This window comes from Dicentrarchus labrax, unplaced genomic scaffold, assembly GCF_905237075.1.
Source record: "Dicentrarchus labrax unplaced genomic scaffold, dlabrax2021, whole genome shotgun sequence".
Lineage (NCBI taxonomy): Eukaryota > Metazoa > Chordata > Actinopteri > Moronidae > Dicentrarchus > Dicentrarchus labrax.
The window spans coordinates 29,692,727-29,705,926 of NW_026136718.1; the positions used below are offsets into that span (position 1 = coordinate 29,692,727).

Consider the following 13,200-nt stretch of genomic DNA (forward strand, 5'->3'; position numbering starts at 1 on the left):
TATACTGTATCATATCATCAGGAGCAAAATAATCACTGGTTTATTACTGGCAACTTTTATAGGAGCCTTCAAAGCAACACCTACACTTAAATCTCATTTGGCGCCTATTCAAATATTGAAAGTTTAGAGTGTCTAAGGGCTTACAACATTATGATAAAAGTATATGATGGCCATTCCCATGCTCAGTTATGTCCTATAATAGGTTGCAGATGTTTTTTGGTACCATTTGTTACACAGATATGGTGCAAAATCTAACACCAAAACCTTGTGAAACACCATTAAAAAAAGATTCATGCTGTGATTTTATATATTAAAAGGTTTTGACATTTGGAGATTTCTTTAAGAGTTGCATATTTTGGTAATTGGATGGCGAGTACTTTATCTTCTGGAAATTAACCCTGAAGCCTGTGAATGCCCTTGGTCTTTAGTTTGTGGCTGTGCAGTTTAATGGGGCTGGGATTATCCTAAAGGTCAAAATAGGTTATTTTATTCAGTGAGATTAAGTTTAAAAGATGGTCACACTAAAATGAAATTGCTACTAAGGGGTTAACAACATCACACATGTATACAATTGGGCTCATCGAATTAACAGTTTCAGCATTCCAATCATACCCAAACTTCATGGGATTAGCATAAAATTGGCATGTCTGTAAAGAGGAGACTTGTGGGTACTCATAAAACCCATTTTCATTGAGATATCTTGAGGTCAGCGATAAAGGGACCACTTTGAAAATGGCCATGCCAGTTTTGGAGCGTTATTAAGCCACCTTCTCTACTAGCTAGACATTACATGGTTGGTACTAATTTCGTATGATTTCCATATCTTCAGATAGCTGTACAGTGATAATGGTGTTTGGAGAAGCAGTGGCCTGCCATATTAGCGGAACACACCTCAAATTCGTCCTGGACATAAAACATCTGTTCGTAAATTAAATTCTTGGTTTCACCTCAAAGGGTTTAAAAGTGATAAAATCCTTTAATACTTCCTCAGTTTCCTGTTCTGAATACTGGTGAGCTCCTCTCTATGCCGGCCTCCCACTTCACCTCCGGACTTCCTAACTTTGTATTTCCACTTTTGAATTCTTCATTGTCTCTGTTCTTGACTGTTATTTCTTTATCCCTTTGTTTCTGCCTCAAGTTCCAGCTCAGCCATCTACTTTTGAGGCCGAGACTGAGCTGGACTCACAGATCATGCTCTCATGGCTTTGGCCTGTCCAGGACCCTATCATTGGCTTTGAACTGCTCTACTGGGAGGCCAACAATCCCACAGACAAGGTAAATACCACATTTAAAAGGTAGGTTGATGGGATGAATGTTTACAAGATATCTTTTTGTTGTGTTTACCTCAGGATGAGTTTGCCAATTATGAGATAGTCTTCACTTTGTTTCCCTCAAACACAGCCTTAGATCCATGTTATGGATAAACACAAACCAGCGTTTTTTCAAATCGGACCTGCCAGGGGGTGCCTACGATCATTTGAGGGAAGATGAGGGAAAATGTTAAATAAATAATAGAACAATAAATACAATCTACTTACTAATCACCTGACTGTGTATTATTATAAGATACAATTATCTTAACATATAAATATGTTCTTTGTCATGCCCATCTTTGTAATTGCATAAACAGTCAGTGTTGACCAGTCTGCACCTGCCAGGAAGCTGCTGCTCCTGTAATTTAGTTAGCTAGCTTGCCTACTAGCAAATGCTTTTGAATGGAATAATGAAAAATAGAAATATTGAATCTAATGTAATGATTAAAGATATTACATGCAAATGTGATAATTGTTGCATAATAAAAGCCGTGAGCTAATGCTATTTGGGGGACCCTGGCTTGGAAAAGTTTTGGAACTTCTGCCCTAAACTACACCTGCATCAGTTTCTTCTGATTTGATTGGATTTATCAGTTAAGCACATAAGAAGATTTGACTAAGTTACCTTCATGATCTCATGGCTTTCATCTCTCCACAGCATCGTGTCATTTTCGACCCAGCAGGCTACTATGCAGTTGATGGTCTAAAGCCGGATACACTGTACATGTTCTCCCTGGCAGCAAGATCTGAAATGGGTTTAGGAGTCTTTACCCAACCTATTGAGGCCAGGACCGCCCAATCCAGTAAGTACAGCCTTTAGCCTTCTGATGTCACTTTGGTTCAGGTTATTTGGTCAGGATGAAAAGAAAAATATCCATTGCTTTTTAGTTCTGGTCAGTTTTATGTTTAAACCAACTTATTTCAATGAACCAAGAGGAGTAAACATGAGGTCACATCAGTAAACGGGTAAGTCATTTATTGGACAGTGTTGGTGAGGTCATCCTGCATCACCAGTTCCTATATGGACACCATTTAGATGACTGACAGCAGGTCATGCTGCCCTTTAATGTATGGCTGCAGCTTTCAGAGCACTTAATCACTGTAGTTTCACTGGATTGATGAAAATAGGAGCCTATCCCTTTCGTCAGGTACACATGAGACGGATGACTAAAAAACTCCATGCTGTGAGACTATTGTCAACCAAAGGCATATCTCCAGTCAGGCAGCAAGGCTTAGTGGTAATTAAATACCCTAGAGCAGGGGTCTCAAACTGCCGGCCTTGGAGCCATTTCTGGCCCTCCATCTCCTTCCCTCTGGCTGCAACATGATGCCAATATAATATAATCCTGGTTGCAAGATTTTTATATTTTCTAATTTAAATTGTTTTTTTCTAGTTATTGTATATCAATTTAAACTACCCCTTTATATACAATGAAAATTAAAACACTATTTCAAATAAAGTATTTGATAATAAATAATGGCAAGGTGTCAAGAAGAAAGCAAGTTTCAAGCCTTCATACAACAAAGATGATAAAATATGATATGTATAGAAACTGCTGTTTGCATATTTTTGTTCAGTGTGATGTTAGTAATGGAAATAGTTTCAGAATATTGGGCTTTCTTGTAGGACTGGAATGTTGAAGTGGCCCTCCTGTGAGATGACAATATCAGCAGTGGCCCCAAGACTATTTGAGTTTGAGACCCCTGATCTAGACATGCAATCATTTTACCAGTACTGTTTGTGCTGTGACAGCCAGTGTGAAAATCTGCTTAGGTTGGAGTGCAGTACAAAAAGGACCTTTAGCACAGCAGCCACCAGGATTGCCTCCAGTTCTTCAATGAAGGGTTTTCTTTTTCTCTCTCTGATGGAGTGGTGGTATGCAAAGCAGGTGGTAGAAACAAACAGACCTGTTTCTAAGATGCTGCAAATAACTTTTTTCCCCACATTTTTGCTCCTCTATTTAGGGTGTACTATTTATTTTTTCTATGTACCAACTCACAATGTACATGTAAAGAGGTGGATGGAAAGCTTTAAGTGTGATGCATTAAAACACTTGTGAGTAGTGTCTCTTGTGGAGTGTCTGTTAATCTTCCATTAAAGTGTAGCTTAACTTAGCTCACATGATTGTCTTGTTGCATCATAGTGATTCAAGCACATACACATTAAATAATGTGTGTAGTGGCTTTAGACTTTACTCACCTTGGCATTACAGTATAATGATTTCAATGAATATGAATTGATACATGATTCAAGGAGAGGTTGGAGGATTTGAGACTCCTGACGTGATTGTTCTTTGTCATCTGTTTTACAAATGTAAGTAGAGATTTGCTTTTATCCAGAGCTTTGTAACTCTGACTGTCAGCTCAATAAGGTGGCAGAACCTCCTATTCTGAATCAGCCATTTGTGTGTGTGCTATTACAACACAGTAATACTAGCTGCAGATGCACTGTGTGGCTCACAGAACTGTGTAATTGCAAATCTCAAGTGTCAAACTCTCAAAATGTAATCACTAGTGTAGCATTAATGTGTACACTTTTTTTCCACGTGTCAGTCACGCTTGATTTTGCTGAACATGCAACTCGATTACAAAGTTCAAGCACCAAGGCGACATCAGAAGAAAATTCTACAGCATTTTTTTTGTCTGCCATAAAATCTATTGTGTTAGCTAAGCCATCGTTCATAGGCACACTGGTATTGCTTGATATTTTTATATATACATTTTTCCTGCTCTCCGTCGCCTTTGCGTAACAAATAATCTGGCATTGCACATTTTGACAAATAGTCTAATAAAGGCACTGAGTCAATACATACAGTATATATTATGATGTAAGACCAAGAAAGCACAAACAGACCGTTGCACAGAGAGACAGCTTTTATCATGACTGTCAGGCTCCTTCAAAATGATAGTTTGTCATGTAAAACATCTCATAGCGTGTGCTGTTTTGCAGGACTTTGAGTTTGCTGTTCAATCACTCTTCCCACACTGACTAATACTATTGACCACCTTTAAGTCACAGCTTGACTGCATATCGAGCATTGGATATATCCTCTCTGGCATGATATGGACTTGAACCTGCAATATTTATGACACCTCCGAGAAGGAATCTAAGCCCACTCTTAACTATTTCTTTTATCTGTCAGGAGGAAATCCCTGAACTAGCAGTCACACCACAAACAAAAGAGTTTAAAACTAGAAACTTTGATTTCCTGTTTCTCATCACTCCTTTGGCAGGCAAACCCATCATGTCAATAAACTTGCCAACCCAAAGACCCTGACCCTAGCTGTCACTTGCTGCTTGTCCAACTCCCTCCATCTTTTCATCCATCTGCCAATCTCTGTCATCTTTGTTTTGTTTATTTACTGTATGTATCTGAAGTTTCTCAGGTTCTAATTCTTAAACCTGACAGGCCGTCAGAGGAGATGTGCTACAAAAGAGGCGATCTCATCACGTTTTGTTTTCAGCAGTGGTAGGCTGTCACAAGACACGTTAAAACGAGATAATACACCTGAATACACATGGTTAGTTCAAAAGTACCTCTGTGCTGCTACAAAGAAGATCTGAACCACCTTTTTTTTTACCACCTTTACTTTTTTAAATGAATAATGATTCCAAAATATGGAGAGATTTGTAACAGTTCATTCACTTCAGTTTGTTCCAGGTTTAATTTATAACATGTAAAGGTTCCAGTTGGGTAACTTATATATAACAAGAAGTTGTGTGCATTATCACTGAGGCATCGATCCAATATATCAAAGATACATTTGAAGCTCCTGCAAATGCTATACAATACGATTCACCCCTATTGTAAGGCAGTGCAATTTGACATGATTTAATTCAACACACTTGTGTGATTGTTTGATATGCTGATGGTCTTGAGCCCAAAAATCTATAGAAGAGCTTTAAATGTTCAAGAAAACCAACCAGTTTTTATCCAAGGCTGTTGTTTCAGATGGTGATGAAAAGATGGGTTTGTTTTCCTCTACATACATAGAACTTTCCAGTGAGATCTGACCCTTCAATCAATGCAGTCTGCCCTGTTTCTCAGCATGACACCATTTTGTTTTTATCCCAGTAATATCTCCTTTTCCTTGTGGGGTATCATTCTTTTTCTGTCCAATTCTTAATTCATTTCTCTCATAGACACCCACCTCTACTCCAAGTTTTGGTATTTTTCATAACCCTGTGTCTATTTGCGACTTTAATTGGCTGCAGTGCATCTCCCACACGTGGATCTATGTTTGTGTTTGATCTATTGCATCTCTGCATGGATGTATCTGAAGGTTCTTGTGTGTGTGATGGAATTACGGCTGTTCATGCATGTCTCTTTCAACTCGTCACAAGCACCTCTGATGCAGGCGAACAAACCAGCCTCCAACACTGTTCAAAAGTAACCTTGCTGGGTCCACATGCTCTGCTGGGGCTGCCAAACCGCAGGCATGCATGATAACAGTCCCCTGTGTTATCTCTCCCACCTGCTTCACACTCATTTCAGCTGTTGGTTTTGCTGTTGTATTATGTTGTATTCTGTTCTTGTGTATCATTGTGCCTAAATGCATTCATCTGCAGTGTATCTGTTTTACTTTTACAGTTGGTGAAGCTTCACACTGTGCTAGTTCTGTGTCTATGTGAGATAACTGTTGTTTCACAGAAAGGTACAGTATGAAGTTTCACCCTTGTTTTTGTCTTCCTTCTGGACTGTAAAGATCGTGTAAAACAGGGTGAAAACCCAAGCTATTGATTCACTGAATATTTAATGTAGGTCAATGATTTTGTTAATGTTTATGAAGAAATCACCTTTATTCTTCAATAAAATACACAATTACATAATAAACCCTAAGAGTTAACCATCCAGTCAATAGTTACAACTGATTTGATTATCATGGTTTGTAGGAAACATTAAGGTTATTAGTGAAATCTGAGAACTATAAAAAGAGGCGTTCACATCATGACTGACAGCTGAGCCCTGCTTGCAGTTTTGTCGCCCGGGTGTACGGGCGGAACCTCGATACAGTGAATATTTTGGCTCAGTACAGAGTGGAGGCGCTTCATCACTCTTTATACACTGTCTATGATTCAGACAGGTTGGAACAAACCTTTCAGTTAGTCAATCTTCTCTGGGAGAGAAAATGAAGGTGAACAGTCAGTTGTAGACAACTTTTCTGATTCAACTTAATAACCAACATTTTCAAGTTTCACTTTCAGTTTGACCTCCAAATAATAATTAATAATATTAAAATAATTTAACATAGCGCACTGCAATTATATTTTCTCCCAAGCATAATGGCAAATCTGTGTAGTAGGATAAAAGCAAAATGTATAGGATTTATAGGCTAGCCAGCCAAACCCAACTCGTCAGTTTCTGTAAAACATAATCACATTATCTCAGCAGTCCAGATGGTCAGTTGCACTGTCTTCCATTATCCACCCTGCTTGACCATTACCCTCCCTCCTCCCCTCCCATCAGCCCCTTCAGCCCCTCCCCAGGAGGTACACTTACTCAGCCTCAGCTCCACCAGCATCAAGGTGAGTTGGGTGGCGCCGCCCACAGACAGCCGCCATGGGGAGATAGTGTGCTACTCCCTGGCCTTCCAAGCAGTCACAGGGGAGGATGTGGAAAGGCACCACGTGTCAGGGATTGGTGCTGATGTCACCAGCTATGTGCTGGAGGACCTGGAGAAGTGGACTGAGTATTTGGTGTGGGTGAGGGCTCACACTGACGTTGGGCCCGGCCCGGAGAACCCTGCAGCCCGCATCAGAACTAAGGAAGATGGTATGTTGATGGTGTCATAGGGAGCAGCCTGGGCCTCCCGGGAAATACTAACCCTCCACTACTCACTATGCTCCTCTCCTGCTGCTGCAGTTTCACAAACTCTAACTATATGTGTGATGTATGTGCAAAACAGAGTGACACCTTTAACACTGACATTTACTACAGAACTTACCCAACACTGGTTTAGTTGCTGTCATAACTGCAGAATTTAAAAGTTTCTAACTGACTCTATGTGGATAGTTTAAAAAAGACCCTTCCCAACACTATTAGTATTAGCAGTAAGCAGTGGTTGCTAGAGCCTGGATAAATGATACACACAAGTTGTATGAGTTTTAAAGATTATGTTCGACCAGTCAGAGATATCCAGTGCTGCAACTTGGACCCACAAAAAGGTCTACCTCTGAACTGAGGTTATGGGGTAATGGCACTGCTGCCAAGGAACTAAAACTAAAAACAAGGTTCAAGTGATTGAAATGTGGATAAAGTTAGTCAGTTGCTGAAAAGGTTCCTGGGTGCCTTGAACAGCTCATTCTAAGGTAGTAAAAACAGAAGATATTCCATTTCTGAGAATACATCCTCCTAAATGTTACACACTGGAACTTTAATTAATAAAATAGACATTATCCCTAATAATTAAGTCACGTGAAGTCAGTCATTCTAGATTATTGTTCAGCATGTGACGGTAGTCGGGTGCAAGCTTTCCTTGCTCTTTCTGAAACATATTTAATGCCATACCTGTATACTTGCTATACTATAATATTGCTATCTCTATATTTTGTGATGGAGTGATGTGATCACAAGACACAGCACAAGCTTTTCACAACATTTTGTGAGACCGTTTTGTGAGACTTTTGCCTCCACTGATCTTCTGCCTGCCCCTCTCTGCCTGTCTCTTTCCCAGCATGATGACATGGTTTTAGCCTACTGGACTGCTGCCCTGCTAGGCTAAGGTGTCTGGAGAATTGCCTGAGTGGCAACATGACATGCTCTTTCTCTGTCTTCAGTCAGATAGTGGGTCTGAGGCACTAGCTAAATGGCCACTATGATTCAGTCCATAGGGATGCTCTGCCATTCGTCACTGCTGAAGACAGCTCAGAGACAGAATGCAGCACAGCCTCACAGCTTTAAGACGGACACCATTACAACAAATCCTTACAAGACAATTCACCTTTTTTTGTGAGAGCACAATTGGCCATATCATGACCAATGAGTGCAAAGAGTAATGGCCTCTTTTCTGGAGCCACTAGAGGAAATCAGAAGTATCAAAAGATGAATCTTGGACAATGTCATGGAGGCTTAGAAAGTATAGCAGCATAGTGTGGAACCTTTCCTGTGTTAGAGCTCACTGTTCTGACCAGCTCAGGCCCCTGACTGCTTACAGATGAACTCCAGCTCCGTCTTTGTCATCATCCTGACTCCTTCCTTTCATTTTCCTTTTAATCGTGTTAGTCTTACCAATGTCTGGATTAATTTGATTGCCTCATGCTCTTATTGTATTTAAATTGTCTGTGTCTGTATGGTTAGTATGTATGAGAAGCAAATAGACGGGTTATGTTGTGTTTATTTCTATGACTTAAAAAGCAGATTCATCTTCTCTCTTTTCATTGAACTGTTAGAATGACTGAAGCTGTCTGAAGTGGTAAAACGTGTTTTTATATGGAGTAAGATAGCTATCAAAAAGATGTGTGCATGATTCTAACCATTCGTATTCGTAATGTTAAACATTTGTATGTCAATAAAATTGTTGTACACAAAATTCTGCTGTCATATACGGGAGTCTGAGAAATTTAGGTTAGGATTGTTTTTATGGGAGTATGAACCTAAAAGCTGTGAGTGCAAAGTCTTGTGAATACAACTCTAATTTCTACGACTACGAAGTCTTCACTGTGAACACAAATTCAAGTTTGTGGGTACGAGTAGAAAAGTGTTGAAATGACGTCACGTAGGTCACAGGCAGGCCACAGGGGGAAATAATCGAACCCCGATTCCTCAAAACATGCATGCGCCAAAGCCAAAGATGGTTGACAGTTAGGGTGGCCATTCGTCCGGCTTTAGGCCGGACAGTCCGGCTTTTTAATGCCCTGGCTTATTGCTAAAAAGCTGTATCAAAATAAATAATTTCATTGGTTACATTTTCTTCTGACCTATCAACACATGGCTAATTTTAATATTCAAATAAGCCATGTGTTGATTTGCCACTGATCACTGCAGTTGCTACCACCAGGCTGTCAATCAAGCTCTCAGACAGAGAACAAGGTGAGCTAACGTCGGTTGTTGGACTGAAATTCTGAAAATGCTCATACTCATATGTAAAGGCAAATCCTATACATCTGAAACAGAAGGTGCTGTATTTTGTTTACCCTTTATCTATCCAGATAAAAACATTAAGAACAGTTTCTGTATGATGTTTATTAGACCTATGTAATCTGAATTGGAAGGGCAGTTGTCATGAGCTGTATCTTGTATATTTATTATTAGCTATGTGGTATGTGTATGCACCTTTATGTAATCTGGTGGAAAAACATATTGAAATTTAAAACCGGATCATACCAAACAAATATCTGCTTGCGTGTCCCTGTGTATGCAAAGTGTCCTCCTTTTTGATGTGAAGGAAATGGCCACCCTTCTGACAGCAGTGGACCGGGTGGAGCTGCCAGCTCAGGTGAAGCATCACAGAGAGGGGGTTGTAGCCGATTCCGTGGTCTGTCGTTACTGCCACTAAGGGCGTTAGAGACACTGGTCGCGACCAGTTGCTCTCTCTACCCATCCGCGGTATAGACGCTTACAGAAACTTCCATCCATTCCATCCAAAGTAAATTAACAAAAATAATGCTGTATGCATGTCTGATAAATATATATTTGTCTGCGTATGTTTACAGAACTGCTAAAATTTGTCTAAAACTATGACAGTGTCAATGTCTAATTGTGCAGCTAACATAACTAACTAACTTCACTTTATACTTTTTGTCCTAATAATGTTGCAACATGATTCCGCGATCAGGTTAATATTGTAGTGATGGAAGTTTCTGTAAGCATCTAGAAGTGCCGCGGATGCCATCTTTGGCTTTGGCGCATGCGTGTTTGGAGGAATCGGGGTTCGATTATTTCCCCCTGTGGCCTGCCTGTGACCTACGTGACGTCATTTCAACACTTTTCTACTCGTACCCACAAACTTGAATTTGTGTTCACAGTGAAGACTTCGTAGTCATAGAAATTAGAGTTGTATTCACAAGACTTTGCACTCACAGCTTTTAGATTCATACTCCCATAAAAACAATCCTAACCCAAACAATTTCTCAGACTCCCGTATATGACAGCAGAATTTTGTGTACAACAATTTTATTGACATACAAATGTTTAACATTACGAATACGAGTGGTTAGAATCATGCACACATCTTTATGATAGCTATCTTACTCCATATTTTTAAAGCTGGTGGAGATTCATTAGTTAATCCCAGCATTCTAGGATTTTAGGGACTAAGTTCTTACATCAGTACATTGTGTAGTTAACATATGACATGTCAAATACATGATACTGATGACACTTTTCCCATTTCACCTTCTGAAAAAAAAGCAAAGAAAAGGCATTTCCCAAAATGTTAAGATATTCCTTTTATGCAGCTATGTGTATAATTTAAAAAAAATCTAAAATTTGGCGCTGTTAGTGGTAGTATTCAAAATAGTAATAGTAAATAATTGGAACATAACTATAATTCCATAGTACTTCTACATACAGTGGTGTAAAATTGTTTTAATCTGCTTAACCCAAACCTACATATTTTTTCAAAAACTTAGTTTAGTTTAACTCTATTTTATTATTATTATTAGCTGTACAATGATCTTACCCTTTATTGAATCCCAGCATATGTTGTTTTTTCATGGCAGCACTGTCTCATGAGTTAAACCCCAGGACTGTTGGATTTTAGAGACAAATCTAGATGTGTTTAGAGCTCTTTCCTTCCTCCTCCAAAGCATTAACCCTCTCCACCTGCTGTCATTCTCTCTCCATCTTGATTCTCTCTCTCACTCTCCCACCACACTTTGTTTCTGCACACCCGCTGAATTTTAATCTCACACTCTTTTCATCTCTTTCCATTTCTCTGCACACCATTTGACTTTGAGCTCTAGTCAATGACTAGATTTTTGCAGCATCTGTCCATTCTGTAGCAGCTTTCTCTGAGTTCTGCCCACAAATCTTCCTTCCACTGGTGCCTGAGTATCAATACACATTCTCATTCTGACACCTACATTGGCTCACAACACAGCTCTGAAGGCTGCTGGCTATATTCACTTATTTTTAATAACTGTAATGAGGCCCACTCTTTATAATCAGTGAGATTCAACATATTTTCCAATACTATATGGTGTAGATAGTATGGGTACAGAGTAACAGCAAAAATGTAGCATATTTCTTTCAGACCTCTGCTTCCACTTTTGAACTTTTAATCACCTCTCTCTGGGGTTTGATTTAGGCCCGCCTCTTTGACATGCGTCAAATCTTTCCCTGCAGCCTTGAGCCAGCTAGCCCTCTGTGTGAGTGTTGTGCTCTAGACACAGAACTACAGTCACGAAGATCAGACTCACAGATCTCACCTCCTTTCATGGAAATAGAACCGTGTGAGAGGGTTGTAGGAAAAATGCATGGGTTTAAACATTCTTGGTGGATTCATAACCATGTAAACTTGACAATGAGTGTGTTGGGATACATTTGAGGATACATAGAACACAAAAGATAGTATATATTTTTTCCTATTAAAGCAAACTGACAAGCAATCACTAGTCACCCTTTGCTGACGCAGGAGTCCAGAAATTAAATATGTGCTCCACTCCAGATTTAACATTTAACATTTAGATTTAACATTTAGATTTAACATTTAGATTTAGATTTAGATTTAACATTCAGATTTAACATTTAGATTTAGCATTTAGATTTAACATTTAACATTTAGGTGTAACATTTAATATTTGGATTTAACTATTTAAAATATCTCTAAGTTGACAAATTTTGTTGTAAATGTGCAAAAAAGTGACCCTCAAAAATTCATACCAGTTTTTTAAACATTGTTTGAAGCTAAATGTGACAAAATGTTGCTGTTATTTTCAGCGTGAGCCGCTTTACAAACGGCACCCCATAAGTTTGGGGGCCCCTATCTACAGCAGTACATTGTTCTGCTTCCATGCTGGTTATCTTGTCTGCTCTCCAATCTGGGGGCATGCTGACCGCCATCTACTAGTTATTTATAAGTACTTCATACAACCTCAATTGAAAATATCCCTGTCAAGGTTTATTCAGTGATCATTCCGGTTTTATAAGATTGCTTTTTCTGTTGGGTTTTTTGTTGAGAAAAACAGCTGTTTTAAAATTGAAACACATGCAAGCTAGGTGAATGGTACCCTTGCTAAATTCATCAATAAGAATTGAACAATTACTTTTAATTAGTGCTGTCAGTTAAACGCGTTATTAACGCCGTTAATGTAAACCCATTTTTTTTTTTTAAATGTTATCGCAAGATTAATTTTCTTTTTGGCCTAGCACACTTTGTAGTTTTTTTCACATGCTGTTGCAACAACTAGTAATGTTAGAAAAACTACAACACCACACCGGTTCTAGCTAGACCGGAAACAAAACAACAGGCACGCCGCACACACTTGTTTAAGAGTAGTAGACGTTACGTTTTGAGTGGATGGCGAGCGCGAGACGCCGAAATGGATGCCTATAATATTCTGAATGGAAAGTTTACTTTTAAAAAGTTGCCAAATGGTTCCATTGACAAGACCAAAGTGATCTGTGTGTTTTGTCGTTGTGAACTGAGCTATCATCGCAGCACGTCCAGTCTGAAATACCACTTGATGGCCAAGCACACAGCTGATGCGAATTCTCCGCCCCCTCGTCAAAGCCAGGCGACAATGGATGACTTTTCAATAAAAACAACATTTGCACAAAGCAAGCTGATCCACTTTTCCATGTTGATAAGAGCATTAAAATGAGAAAAAATAATGGGACAAAAAGAAATCAAGGGACATTTAGAATAGATAAAAATGTGCGATTAATTGAGATTAATTGCGAGTTAACTATGACATTAATGCGATTAATCGCGATTAAATATTTTA

At 39.1% G+C, this 13,200-nt stretch overlaps 1 protein-coding gene across 16 annotated transcripts in view; it reads left to right on the top strand.

Annotated features, from left to right (window-relative positions):
• ptprfa (protein tyrosine phosphatase receptor type Fa) overlaps positions 1-13,200 on the top strand; it is a 283,480-nt gene that overhangs the window by 146,683 nt on the left and 123,597 nt on the right. For 11 of the 16 annotated variants that reach the window (XM_051377735.1, XM_051377747.1, XM_051377738.1 and 8 more), the window contains 3 exons: positions 1,139-1,275; positions 1,972-2,116; positions 6,782-7,087. In XM_051377735.1, coding sequence (XP_051233695.1) covers positions 1,139-1,275; positions 1,972-2,116; positions 6,782-7,087 — 588 coding nt within the window. The remainder of the gene's footprint in view (positions 1-1,138; positions 1,276-1,971; positions 2,117-6,781; positions 7,088-13,200) is intronic. The other 5 variants (XM_051377744.1, XM_051377746.1, XM_051377748.1 and 2 more) reach the window with 1 other exon arrangement.